At 38.9% G+C, this 15,481-nt stretch overlaps 1 protein-coding gene across 1 annotated transcript; it reads left to right on the top strand.

Annotated features, from left to right (window-relative positions):
- The first annotated feature begins 6,623 nt into the window (after positions 1–6,623).
- LOC112033023 (uncharacterized) lies at positions 6,624–8,032 on the top strand. The gene is made up of 2 exons (XM_024065797.2): positions 6,624–6,735; positions 7,741–8,032. Exons 1-2 carry the CDS (start codon positions 6,624–6,626, stop codon positions 7,884–7,886), a joined length of 258 nt encoding a protein of 85 aa, XP_023921565.2. The 3' UTR covers positions 7,887–8,032.
- The last annotated feature ends 7,449 nt before the right edge of the window (positions 8,033–15,481 follow it).

Here is a 15,481-nt window from a genome sequence, read left to right on the forward strand (position 1 = left end):
GAGGTAATCATGTGCCCGAGTAGTCCAACATCCTCGGATCCGAAGAGGTTTGACCCAACACGAGCTTGGGAGGTTCAAATGATCTGTTTGACAAGTGTCTAGAGGGAGAGGAACCTCGGACACACATGAAGGTAANATTGAGAGACTAAAATGTTTAGTCACAATTAAATGCTCATCTTTAAAAATTATGAAGATTCATGCCAACATTCAGTTAAAGAATTATAATTTTGAAACGTGGCAAAACAAAAACACACACGAAAAAGAATTATAATTTTAAAGAGGAGGAATATTACACATAGGAATACTATATAAAAAAGAATAAAAATATAGCGAAATATTTACTATATAAAACACACACATTAGAAATAGAAATTTAAGAATAATGATTTTTTTTTTTTTTTTTTTGAGAATGAAGACTATTACTTTTATAAGATCAACCAAGGTCGCCAAAGAGTATATCAACTAGGTGTGGTGGAACATCCTCCACCCACACCAACAAACCTCTTACATGTCTTGCATGTCTAGCTACGTTATAAGCTACTTTATTACCAATTCTACGGACATGGGAGAAGGCAATACATTTACTGAAAACTAAAGTGGACTTAGCTGACTCAAGAAGATGGCCAAAAGAAGATAGCGAGGCTTCCTTGCTTTGAAGAGAATTTATCACTACTTTCGAATCTCCTTCGAGTATAAATTCTGTAATACCAAGTTCCTATGCAAAGGACATCGCCCTTGTTGCTGCCATGGCTACCACTATGTCTGGTGAAAATTTTAGAAGGGCTTGTTCTGACAACGAGGCTATTGCATTTCCTTAACAATCATGAACTACCACCCCCAGACCAGCCTTGCCCAACTCTGGAAAAACGGCTCCATCAAAGTTCAGTTTAAGGCAATTTGAAGGAGGCAGACTCCAATGAGCACTGGACTAAGGTCGAGAGGTTGCTAATGGCTGAATGAGGGATTGTTGGCTCTGTTGGAAGGTGGCCAACGACTGGGTAGCTTGTTGAAGAACCTGTGCTTTGGGAAAAACATTTGAGCTAACTAGGAGCTGGTTGTGTCGATGCCAAATTGTCCACATCACCATAGCCATGAGTTCCAAGTTTTTTCTTTTCTCGTGAAACACACTAATCAGATCTCTAGTGTTTGAAATTCCATACTATCTCCGATCTTCAAAGCCTAGAACAGCCTCTCATATTTCGTCTAGCATGGTACATTCCCATAATGCATGGACTACAGTTTCGGACTCCACACCACACTGTTCGCACTTGTCTTCCAATAAAATCTTCCTCCTCAGTAAGTTAAGCTTTGTTGGTATAGCTTCCTTGCACACTCGCCACATAAAATGCCGCACTTTATTAGGGATGTTAAGCCCCCAAATCTGGTTCTAAATTCCACTTTGCTGCTGCTGGTTAGCTATAGGAATCTGCACAAAATTGAGTTTAGTTAAAAACTTTGAACCCAAGTTTATAATATACTTACCTGAGGGGGTAAAGGGCTAAATGATCTTGTCCTCCACAGGAGTGCGACTCAATGGAATGCTGAGAACCAAAGCAGCTTCATCAAGTGACAATAATCCATGCACTAAGTTTAAGTCCCATGTTCTTGTGAATGGATTGATGAGGTCCGAAACTCTCACATCTTCAAAACCTGGTACCATATCAGATAAGACTCGTGAGTGCTCTAAAGATGGTAACCATGCATCATTCCATATGCTAATGGCCTCTCTGCAACCAACCCTCCATCTTGCACCGTTGAGCAGAACATCTCTTCCATTCAAAATGCTATGCCAAGCGTGTGAATCAGTGCTAGACTCTTGAGCCTCCCAAATGCTGCAATTTGGGAAAAAAAATTCATTTTAAAGACTCTATAGAAGAGAGAGTCCTTATTATGAAGTAATCTCCAACTTGCTTAGCCAAGAGAGCATCATTGAAGTTGGCTAGATCCTTGAAGCCCATACCACCTTCCTTTTTTAGGAGGCAAAGTGTATCTCATTTCACCCAGTGAACTTTCCTCCTGTCTCTTTTCTGACTCCACTAAAATCTTCATATCAGGCTTTCAATTTTTGAACAAAGCCCCAAAGGAAGTTTGAAAGAGTTCATGGTGTAAGTTGGAATAGTTTGGACAATAGCTTTGATTAAGATTTCCCTTCCAACTTGTGATAGGAGTTTCTCCTTCTAGCCCTATAATTTTTTCCAGACTCGTTCCTTTATATTGTTAATCCAAGGATGGTAATCCCAAGTATCTTTCATACTGAATAATTTATGGAACCCCCAACACCAACTTTATTTGATTTTTGGTATCATCACTAGTCGATTTACGAAAGAAGATTGTTGTCTTGCTTCGGTTAATCTGCTGACTTGAACATCTCTCGTACACTTCCAATGTGTCTAGTACTCGTTGGCACTCCTTTATGGTGGCCTTGCAAAACAACAAGCTATCATCTGCAAACAAAAGGTGAGTCAGGCGTGGGCTATTTCTACAAAGAGAATAGCCCTTGAAGTGACCTTGTTGAGCGGCTTGGTTGATTTGCCCATTTAGGCCCTCAGTGCAAAGTAAGAATAGGAATGGAGAAAGTGGATCCTCTTTTCTAATGCCTCTTGTTGGAGTGATCATGTCTTTGGGTTCCCCATTCACCAATATGGAATATGTCACAGTTTTGACACATAGCATCATGAGACGGATCCAATGCTCATTGAACCTCATTTTTTCCATAACTGACGACAGACAATCCCACTCCATTCTGTCATATGCTTTGATCCAGCTTGATAGCCATATAATCGTCCTTCCCTGTGTGCTTCTGCATACCATGTAAAGACTCAAAAACTACCAAAATATTATCATAAATAAGGCGACTTTTTGTGAAATCACTCTGATTCTCAGTAATAATATTTGACAAAATTTTCTTAAGTCTATTTGCTAGAACTTTTGAGAAAATTTTATACAGTACATTGCACAAACTGATCGGTCTAAATTCAGAGAAAATTCAGGATTTTTCTTTTTTGGAATGAGGGTAATAAAAGTTGTTTGAGGTGATCAGGTAAAGTAGTAGAATTAAGATAATGCAGCACATAATTAGAAATATCATCTCCAATTAAGTTCCAATAATACTGATAAAAGAGAGGAGGTATACCATTAGGTCCGGGTGCTTTTAGTGGGTCCATTTGGTTGATGGCTTGCTTAACCTCCATCTGAGTGAATTCGGATGAGAGCATGGAATTCATTTTCTCGGTATTTACTTTCTGAATGGAATTTGTAGCCAAGGTACAAAATTGCTGGTTGGTTGACTGGAAGAGGTCTTGGTAGTATTGCACAAGACATTCAGCTATGTCTTCATTGGTATCCACCACTCGGCCATTTAGATCTTTCAGTTTTCGGATCAAATTTTTTCTCTTCCTCTGAGAAGCATGGCTGTGAAAAATTTTTGAATTTTTATCTCCAAATTTAGCCCACATGACATTTGATCTTTGGAACCAAACTCTATTTTCTTTATCAACCAATTCGGCTATCTCCTTCTGCAACACAAGGACTTGCTAATGATTTCCAATTCTCATGGCTAATTTTTCGACCTCCTTTAACTCCTTTCTCTTACGGCTCAATATCATTTTGACGTTCCTAAAGCAATCTCGCTCCCATTTGCGAAGCTCTTTACCACATTTATCTATTTTGTGGATGACATGGATGTGATCTTCTTCTTCTTCCCTTGACAGTCAAACTGCCTCAACAAATAACGAGAACAGAGAAATATCAAGGAGGCATACTTCAACCACCACATTTAATGCACTGCACCTACCTTCCTGGCCGCATTTATGTGGATAAGACCCCTGAACGGAGTTTTCTCAACTACCGCCACTCACATACGGCTAAAAGTGGGGTGATGGGACTTGCACTCAAATGAGTGCCTGGATGATGAACAAGTGGACGGAGGAAATGTAAGAAGGCAGCACTATATAAAGGAAGAAAGGGAGGAAGAAAAAAGAAAGATATTTGATTATTGTAGCTCCAGGAATTGTAACCCTAGACTATCAATGAAAAGCATCTCTTCGGACAGAGCACTCATATTAGTCCAAGAACACATTAATTCAAATCCTCCCATTGTGGTTGCTGTTTAATACTGTTATTCTCATTATTAGCCTAGCCCTTTCACCCATTCTCTACAAAATTTATTGTTTTGGGCTCGGTGGGCTCCTAATCCATACTTCCTTGGGCATGGGCCGCAAAAACTGACCCTACAGAATCCTACATTCCTAGAATTAGATTTGAGATTTCCGTACTCTGCATTTGATTCGAAAGTTGCATTCTTGTAAAAATCCCAAAAATGTAAACATTATTGCATTTCACTAGTCCATAGAACAGAGTTTGCTAGGCCGTGGCTGCAAATATTTAATACAGAGTTTGCTAGGCCGTGGCTGCAAATATTTTATTAAATATGAATTTTGACAAATCAATCATCAAATTACTTTTTTTATTCTTCTCAAAAAAAAAAAGTTATCAATAAATCATTTAAATTTTAAGTTTTTGTAGTCTTAAATTATAGATAATTAAAAATAGTAAGTTTATATTTCAAATAGTAAATAACATCTAATCTAAAAGAAATTTGACATGCATATTAAAAATATTAATAACATATAATTCAATGGTCAGATTTTCAGTATAAGTAGGGGTAAAGGGCCCAAAATATATGTTGGGCCTTGGGCTTATCTGAGGAAACTCAGTTGTCCGAGAATGGATCAATAGTAAGGAAGATATAAGACTATGAACTTCATAAGCAAGTTATGACTGTGAAGGCTAGGGGAGATAGGCCGAGAAGGAGTATCCCCTCAGATGAACGAAGCAGAGGATGTTCTATTAATAAAGATATGCACTGTGAACGTACATGACAAATGGGAATTGGGAAATATCTAAGGAAAAGCTGCTACCACCGTATTAAATGCGCTGCAACAAACTCTCTAGTTGCATTAATGAGGAAGTGATACATAAACAGTAGCTTTTAGCTTTACAGCTACTCCCCAAAGATTTCAGGAGAGAGTTGACGTGACAGGGATCAAAATCAGCAATCTGATTGACACGTGGAGGGCAGAAATAAAGAAAGGATGATAGTATAAAATAGAGGGGAGGCCTTAAGAGAAATGGATCAAAAAATTAAGAAAGAAGTACTGTAGCAATTAAAACTGTATTTGTAACCAACTTCAAGTAATATATACTAGAACTGATCTCCTTGGATTGTGTTGAACACAATTTTCCTTAGATAAACCTAGTCCATTTTTACTTTATTGTCTTCTGGATCAATTATGATTGTTATTCAACTCATTATAGCCTAAATTTCTAACTCACTGTCTACAAATTCATTGTATTAGGCTTATTGGGCCTAAATCCACTTCTTTTTTAGACTTAGGACTCAAACTATGTCCTTACAGTTACTATAACCATAACATTCTCATGAATTATTGTAGAGATAAGCCACAAAAAAGATTTCCACCAATAGGGAAGCTCTCGAGGCTAAATGCAACATAATAAGTTAATAACAACTTTATATTCATAAATAAAACAATTTTATTTTTTATAGAGTTTCAAACTATGGTATTTCTTATTCAATTATTAGAAACTTTACCCATCATGTTAAGTTATTAAGCTAATAGGAATTAACTGAATAAAAACAATTTTATAAGAAACTTTATCAATTAAGTTAATTAGAATCCACCAAATAAAAACTAACTTTGTATGAAATTGAAGCCCATAAGAACGTTACTATTATTCACATGGAATCTAGAATTCAAACTGAGAAATCAAACATCCAAATCCCAAACAGATTCATAATAGAATCCCCTGTCGGGGATTACATGAAGCCCCTGAAAGGCAAAAAACTGAAAGCGAAGAGAGTCAAGTTAATGAAGACGCTACGATACGGCAATTTCACGGGCCGTTGGTTTAAATTAATGTGGGCCATATTGCTGCCTTTGGACTTTGGAGTCTGGCGTAGCACCGCCTTTTAGGTTTTAGTGCTTGTGTAAAAAATTAGAATAGAGGAGGTGACATGGACCCACATGTCACGTGGACACTGGCCTAGTGGCCACGTAAGAGACAAATAAGGGCTGCTTATAAAATCTTCTCTAATCCCCTCTCCACCAATCGTCTTACTTCTCCCACGTGGGACTTTGGACCCCACCAGTTGCCCATTACATCATACACCCCCTGTGCCCTTTATTTTATTATAAAATATATTTTAACCTACCCTATTTTGAAACCATGCTCTTTTTATAAATTCAACCATTTTCCTTACCTGATCATTAAAAATTTGCTCTCTCTCTCTCTCTTCTAGCTTCTTCTTTTCTTTGATGTCTTATCAACCTAACTTTCCAAATCGTTCTTTTTCTTCTACCTTTTAATTCTTTTGCAAGAAATCATCAAGAATTTGCTTCCATTTCTCTTGGTTCTTGCTTTTCCAGAGTGTGTATTTGATCTTATATATAGTAGTATATCACAGATACACCATAAGATCATGGGAGACTCAGCTTCATATATACGCATGGTAAGTTTCTGTTAACTCTGATTCAAAAATACATATATAGAGCTAAGAGTCTTGTGGTTCTAATTATATTCATGGAGATTAATACTTTGAGTTGATGCAGGTGCACCACCTGATCGAAGAGTGTATCATATTTAACATGAGCAAGGAAGAGTGCATGGAAGCCCTCTCTAAGCATGCAAATATCAAACCAGTCATTACCTCCACAGGTCAATCACCTTTTTTATACATAATAAGTCAAAAATTATGTGCATTCATTAGGTGCATTCAAATCAAATACAGGAGAATGCATGCTTGCTTGTTGTTTAGCCCAAAATCGTCTCAATTATGTACATTCTTTATGTGCATTTAAATCAAATACAGGAGAATGTATCTGAAGCATCTAATACATAAAGATAATTATGGAAGAAGAAAAGAGATATCCTTTTATCAAAACAGACCCTCTCCAATGTATCTAATTTATGAGATAATTATGGAAGGTGAAAAGAGATAACCCCACCAGAACAGGTTGTCTTCTTAAGAAAATTTGCTTTATAGTGGTACTTCTCTTCCTGCTAATAAATAAGCCCCCTCTACTCAATGGTCCACTCCACTGTTAAAAATCTACCTTTTTTTTTTTTTCTCCTATAGGTAGTCAAGAGGAGGTAAAAAAAAACTATATATAGCAATTAAATATTTTTAAAAAAGTGTATACCATACTCCCTAATAAACTGAATCTTTAAGATTTTTGAGTTAGGAGATAAAATGTAATTTTCCCAAACTAGAATACCCTTTTAATAGATATACTATATTGCAAGTCTACAACATTGATTCCTTTTTAAGATTTTCTTTCTTTGGCCGTAAACTTGAATTTAACAACTAGAAATGAAAATTAAGGGGAAAATGGAANCTAAGAGTCTTGTGGTTCTAATTATATTCATGGAGATTAATACTTTGAGTTGATGCAGGTGCACCACCTGATCGAAGAGTGTATCATATTTAACATGAGCAAGGAAGAGTGCATGGAAGCCCTCTCTAAGCATGCAAATATCAAACCAGTCATTACCTCCACAGGTCAATCACCTTTTTTATACATAATAAGTCAAAAGGCCCTCACACCCAAATTTCTATCATACATGAAAACATACATGTACACATATATATATAGTACCCCTTGTATATATATTTGTTGAAATCTAAAAAAAGTTTTATCTTTTTGATTGTGTACAAAAAAGTGTGGAAGGAATTGGAGAAGGAGAACAAGGAATTCTTCGAGGCCTACACGAAGAGGAGGGAAGATAGATCAGCTTCTGAAATGGAGACAAAGCAAAGGATTCAAAATATGGTTTCTGAATCTTCCAAAAGAGATACCAAAGACTAGTCGTGTTATAGAGAGTATAGTGACAAACCAAGGTTGGGCCAGTGAAGGTGCCAGCTCGTTACTATTACCGTAATAGCATTGGCAAGGTTTTTGGTATGGACTGTGGACCGAAAGGTAAATAGAATAAAGGAGAAAAAAAAAAAAAATAGTAGCAATCGAAGTGAAGAAGCAGACATCAAAAACGTCGTCGTTATATGTCTTATTTGTTGTCATATTAGGCGTGTGAAACAGGTCAAACAGTGGGTTGGGAAGCGTGAGCACAGTGCGTGACCTTATGATGAAAATTTATATGCTATTAATTTCTTATATAGAAGGTAGGACATATATACTTTTTAAAAGCTTTGGAAATATTTATATACTTTTAAGATAATAAATTAGTTTTTTTTATTGTTAAATGATCAAATTTTTGTTTGAATTTTTTATATTTAGATTTGAAAAATCTCATATGTTTTGAATCCTTAATTTATTAGGGGGCAAATAAAGTAAGTTAAGCCAATGAGGAATTAACCAATTATGAAACAAACAATATTCTCACCACAAGTTAATCACCACAGGTCAGCATGTCACCAGATGTAAAGTAATAAATAATAAAGTAAAAAAAAAAAAAAAAAGATGGTGATGAAGTGGAATTGATGGAGAAGCTCCTAAAGGAAAAACCATTACAGAATTACCACAATTCCAAAAGAAATTCAATAAATAAATAAAACTAAAGTTCATGATTTGAAATAGACCCTTATCCCTAATCCCTACACCTAGTAGATGACTTCCTGATACGACCACAATTAACTCCCAACTGCTTGGACTTTTTTATTTTGAATACCTTTCGGCTTTCAGGAATTGCATCTGTGACTCCAATGATCACCTTTAAAATTTTATTTCTGCAACAAGACACTGGGAGTTTGGGATGACTTTGCGGATTCAACTCTTGATCTGCACTATGACATCAACAACACCTTAGATGATAATTTTATATACTCTATGGACTCACGAGTTGATTTATAGGTTTAGATTTTCTCTTTTGTATTACACAACAAGCTCTCTAGACCTCTGATGATATGGTAGTACATTAAAGCGTCTTATATATATCTGCATGTAAGGCACGCAAACCAAGGAAAAATAAACTTTTTAAAATATATTAAGTATGAGTTTTGATAGTAAATGAGTCAACTTTTTTTTTTTTTTTTTTTTGAAAGTGAACTTCACTTGTATTCAATAATAACACTTCAGAAATTGAAGTACAACAAAGATGGGCATAAAGATAAATCAAACTAATAGTTAGCCCTATCAATTTGGCAAAGGTGATGAAGCAGAGGAGGCTCTGTTTCAAACCAGAATTGTGACATTCTTGTTTCTCTAGCCATCTTGGCTAATTCATGAGCCACTTTGTTGTATTCCCTTTTCAAGTGCTTTACTTTCCAAGTATCAAAGGAAGAGGACAGCAGCAGGATCCCTTGTATAATGGGCAGCAGCTCACCATGTGTCGTGTTAGAGGAGATAGCATCAACAATTGAGAGCAAGTCAAACTCAAGGATGACATGCGAGATCATCTTCTGTCAAGCAAGCAAGATCCCTTGTTCAACGGCTAAAGCTTCGGTGACTTCCACGCTGTATTGTGCAGGCAAAATCTTTGCACATGCGGCCACTACCATACCTCTGTAGTCTCGTATTACCACGCCTACCGCAGAGGGTCTGCCATCTTCAGAAGTTGCTCCGTCAACGTTAATCTTATGCAGACCCGATGGAGGAGCACTCCACCCAACATCCGGAGATTGCTGCCGAGAAAGGTTGATGGCAGTTGCAACATTATAGTCATTAAGTGTTCGCTGTGCAGTACCCCAAATATGAACAGAGGAGGATCCTAGAGCTCCATGAACCATCTGATTCCGGTTGTACCAAATCGACCACGCCATGACAAAAAAAATTTCCAGGTCGTGACAAGTTCCAGCTTCCATAATTCGCAGTGCCACATTCACTACATCATTTGTTTCAATCAGGAGATTAATTGGGCATGACTGCCAACACCACCAGACATCACAAATTTTTTTACAGTAGAGAAGAGCATGTTTTGTACTTTCCCCTTCTTTTCCACATATAGGGCAGGTTATAGCAACATCAATACCTCTTGTCATCATATTCATGTGTGTTGGCAGTCCATTAACACAAGCTCGCCAAGCAAATATTCTCACTTTAGCCAGAAGCTTAAGGTGCTACATTTTCCTCCATAGCGGGGTTCTAAAGTCACCATCCGAGCATTCACCCAAGCTCGGCTCTTCAACCAAAGGCAAAGCAACATAGTACGCACTCTTAACTGTGAACACACCCCTCTTGTTGCCCAACCAGATTAAGCTATCATTCGGCAAACTGTAACTCAGTGGTATTTTAAGTATATTTTCAGCCTCAAAAGGGTAGAATAGTGCCCAAACCCGATATGCCTTCCAGCGCTTTGTATCCTCGTCTATGAGAGACGAGACCATAGGGAAATCATCAATGTCTCTTTGGAGAGAGCAAACTCTGTATGTGGTGGGGGTAGGGAGCCACTTGTCCTCCCAAATGTGGATCTTTCTCCCATTTCCAACCCTCCATCTAGTGCCCTTCCTTATTACTTCTAGGCTGTTATAGATACTTCGCCAAGCATACGAAGGTGAATTTCCAAGCTTTGCACTCAGGATATCACCAGTGGGGTGATATTTAGCCCGATAGAGCCGAGCAACTAAGAAACTTGGGTTGGAAAGGAGCCGCCATCCCTGCTTAGCGAGCATAGCTAAATTGAAAGCCTTAAGGTTGCGAAATCTCATTCCTCCTTGCAGTTTAGACTTGCAAATTTTCTTCCACCCCACCCATGCCTGCTTTGCCTCTTGATTCTTTTGACCCCACCAGAAGTTTCTCATCATCTGCTCCAAATCCTCACACAGGCCTTTCGGAAGTAAGAAGCAACTCATCGTGTATGTCGGGATAGCTTGAGCCACTGCCTTAATTAATATCTCCTTGCCACCCAATGAGAGCATTTTTTCTTTCCAGCCCGATAGTTTTTTCCCCACTTTTTCCTTTATTTCCGCAAAGACTTGGTTTTTTAACTTCCCAATTATAGAGGAGAGGCCAAGGTATTTACCATGCCTCGTGTCTTGCATAGGGCCAAGAGTGCACAATACCTCTCTTCTCGTATCGGGTGTAGTATTTTGGCTGAAAAATATAGAACACTTGTCCGCATTGATTTTTTGCCCCGATGCCATCTCATACCTCTTTAGGATTTCCACCAATGTTTGGCTCTCATGCCTATCTGCCTTACAAAATAGCAGACTATCGTCTGCGAAGAACAAGTGAGTGATTTTTGGACTCGCCCTACATACTGAAATGCCGCTCAGCATCTGGTTGTTATTTGCTTCCACAATCATGGCTGAAAAGGCCTCTATACCTAACAAAAAAAGGTAGGAAGAGAGAGGGTCTCTCTGCCTTAGCCCCCTCGATGGCGTGATGCACCCATGACTTTCTCCATTAATTAGGACGGAATAAGTTACAGTGGAAATACATCTCAAAATCCAGTCCACCCATCTCTCATGGAAACCCAATCTTCTCATGACTTTTTCGATGAAGATCCACTCAACTCTGTCATATGCCTTGCTCATATCCAGTTTAACTGCCATGTAACCATCCTTCCCACACTTCTTATGATCTAAGTAATGCATTAGTTTAAAAGCTACTAATATGTTATCTGTGATGAGGCACTCTGTCAAGAAGGCACTTTGATTTTCTGAAATCAGGTGAGGGAGAACCACCTTGAGACAGTTTGCAAGAGCCTTAGAAATTAGTTTATAGGCCACATTACTAAGACTAATGGGACGAAAGTCTTTCATCCTGGATGGAGACTTAATTTTTGGCACAAGAGTAATGTTAGTTCTATTTAATTCAGCAAAAGGAGCATTGGAGTTAAGCACATTAAGAACCATATTAGCAGTATCATGCCCTACAATATCCCAGTACTTTTGATAGAAAATAGCAGACATACCGTCCGGGCCGGGGGCTTTTGTGGGGTGCATTTGTTGAAGAGCAGCTTTGACTTCATCCATGGTAAAATCACGGGTTAGATCATTCTTCATCTCCCTGGTGACCTTGGCTGGGATTAAGTTTGTCACTTCATCAACACTGGCTGGATGGGTGGATGTATATATATCTTCAAAGTATGCTATGGCAGTTGCAGCAATGCTATCCTTGTCACTACACCATAAACCATTCTCATTCCACAAACCATTGATTGCGTTCTTTTTCCTTCTTTTCGATGCACGATGGTGAAAATATTTAGTATTGCGGTCACCCTCACCAAGCCATTGTACCCTTGACCGTTGCTGCCACCACACCTCTTCATCATCCATCAACTCATTAACTTCCTTCCTAAGCCTATTGATTTCCACCCCATTCTGTCCGTCATGATCATGCTCGATTAATCTTCCCAATGCCTCCTTTTTTTCCTTAATCTTCTTTGGAATTCTCCCAAAATTGGATTTGCTCCAGGTTGTCAATGCCGACGCAAATTGTTTGAGCCCCCCACAGAGCCTATCCGGAGTACCTCTGCACGACCCATCCTTCCAGGCCTCCTCAATGACATCCTTACAATCTGCCATTCTCATCCATATAGCTTCAAAGTGAAATCTACGCTTCTTTTGTTGAGAGACAATGCTAGTTTCAGTAAGAAGGAGTGGGGAATGATTAGAGGTAGTATCAATCAAATGGTGTACCTTGATGTTATGGAAATGCTGCGGCCATTCCACTGTTGCAAGAGCACGGTCCAACCTCATATAGATTCTGTCCTGTCCTTCTTGCTGGTTGCACCAGGTGAATTTTGAGCCACGATATCCCAAGTCTCTAAACTCACATCGATCAATTACATTTTTGAAACTCGCCATCTATTGCCACGATCTTTGAACACCACCCTGTTTCTCTTCTCTTGATAAAATCTCATTAAAGTCCCCCAAGCACAACCAAGGCAGGTGATATTGATTGTTCAAGGTGTCAAGGAAATTCCAAGACTCCCTTCTACGATGAGTTTTTGGATGCCCATAGAAGCCCGTTATCCTCCACTTAAAGCCACTTCCTTCCTCAGTGATCACCGCGTCAATATGGTGCTTAGAGAAGCTTTTGATTTCTAAGTCTGTCTCTCTTCTCCATAACATAGCTAATCCCCCTTCTTTTCCATTTCCTTTGACATAAAAGCCATTTTCAAAAGCAACCTTTACCTTAATTTTCTGCATGCCTGGGTTTTTTTTCTTTGTCTCCGACAAGAAAACGATTGCGGGATCCCAATGTCGCACCAAGTCGCGCAACGCACCAACTGATCGGGGGTTCCCAAGCCCCCGATAGTTCCAGCATAAGGCGATCATGGCTCTCGGCGGTGCTGACTCGGAGTCACCGCCGTTTCAATGGTCATAAGACTAACACTGCCAAGACCATCCTCACGCGTCTTCTTATGTTTCTTAACTTCCTCTATTTCTTTTTTCTCTATTTTCCTGGGCCTTTTTTTTCCAACTTCCTCCACATTTTGGGTTGCTGCTTGATCAGACTCGGTCAGGCCTTGTGCACGGGCTAGCTTCTTCCACCTTCCCCTAGCGTTAGTCTTCTTTCCTTCACCAAGGCCCACGTCCATATAGCCCACAACATCCTCCTCACTTTTATCGCATTTGGGCTTCAATGGGCTTGTCACCTCAGTCTCATCCCCTTTTTTCCTTCCCTCCTGTAGGCCCACAATTGAAATTTCATCCCCACAGATTATTTCCTTCCCTTTTGCTTGAGCTGTGTTCTGCGCCATCCTTCAGTCACGTGTGCCATCTCCCTTCCCCAAGTTGGGTAAAGGCTCCTCAGTCCCATCCCAACTCTACACAGGACAAGCCTCCTGACAATTCGACCTCCCATCATTACCTCGGGGACCCCAGTCACCAGCTTTTCCACTTTCTTGGAAACCACCAGATTTTTGAATTCGACCACCGTAATCAGTTGCTGTATCTCCCATTTCCACCTGCGCCGGTGGCTGTCTTGCATCTTCACTTCCACCGCTTGACCCAGCATTGTCATTCTTCTTAGTTTTGACTCTATACTGGTTCCCATTGAAACTTCCGTTTGCTTTAAGCCACTCCCCATACTGATGCTCAGCGTCCTTACCATTAGAAGTTTGTGTACAGTGCCTTTCATCATGTCCCAACCTTCCACATACATAGCACACAGTGGGCAGCCTCTCGTACTTGAAGGTTACCCAAACCTTTTCATCTTCCATGTTCTTAATGTACCCCCCCCCCCTTCGAAGTGGCTTATCAAGTTACAACTCCACTCGGATTCGCATAAACTTCGCCTGATCTGTATGTCCGGATCTTTTATCGGTTTCAACATAGATACCAATACTATTTCCAATGTCTTTCCCAGTTTCTTCAGACAGGAGCTCAAAAGGCAAACCCCACACCTAAACCCAAAATGGCGAGTGCGTGAATGTAATGTTTGCCGCTGAGAGTCCTTTTCTCCATCGACACAACAGCAGCAAGTTGTTGTCAAAATTCCATGGACCATTTTTCTCTACCCATTCCATCTGGTACCTCGATCCAAACTTGAACTGTAAAATTCCATTGCCTACCTCTAATATTCTTAAGTCGGATCCCATTTTCCAAGCAGCTCTCAGCGTGCCTTTCAGAGCTTGTTGGTTCTGCAGCCTGCTTGACAGAAGCTTCCCAGAGAGGCTCAGAAAGCAATCCTCAAGAAGCTCAACACGGCCTTGGTTCGTAATTTGGATGCATTCTTCTTCTTCCTTAGTGAGTAACAGATTCTGCAAACCATCTAACACAGCCTGCTCCATATTGTGATTTAAATCTTGACCATGCCCAATCACGGAGATCAGTGTGGTCAAAAAGAAAACCCCCAGTTAAAAACTAAGGGAGGAAAGAGCTCTTACTGATGAGAGAGAAAAAAAACTCCTACGAGGGAGAGCAATCATGCGACTATTGGGAATTTCATTAAATGAGTCAAACTTTTTAAAACATATTAAGTGTGAGTTTTAAAATATATTAAGTATGAGTTTTGATAGTAAATGAGTCAACTTTTTAAAACATATTAAGTGTGAGTTTGGATAGTTAATGCGCCCGCATTTACATTTTTTCCTAAGTCTTGTGCACTGTTCACGGAACTCGCAAGTATGAAAAAATGTAAATGTAACTTTAAAATTGGGTCTCACAAACGCTAGTCATAGTTTAAAAATTATTTTGCTACAGTATTTTCGGCAATAAGTTTTCAATTTTAAGTAATAAGTCAGACCCCCAAATTTCAAATTTCACAATTCTTGATAAATTGAGTTATTGTCAATGGATTATTGAGAGGCGTTAAGTTAATCTATTCATGGCTATATCTTAACTCTTTTTATTTATATATTTTACCACTATAAATTGTATACCGATAGTTATCTGAGATTATATTCAGCAAAATAAAAGTAATCTTTTTTTCTTTTTCTTTTTTTGAGAAAGAAAATAAAAGTAATCTGAGAGTATAGTGTAGCTGGGTTTTTTTTTTTTTTTTTAAGCTATTGTTTTTGAGCTCCAGGTAAAAGCCCCGCAAAAAAATAGCAGCTT

Source organism: Quercus suber, unplaced genomic scaffold, assembly GCF_002906115.3.
Source record: "Quercus suber isolate HL8 unplaced genomic scaffold, Cork oak 2.0 scaffold_71, whole genome shotgun sequence".
NCBI classification, from domain to species: Eukaryota; Viridiplantae; Streptophyta; class Magnoliopsida; order Fagales; family Fagaceae; genus Quercus; species Quercus suber.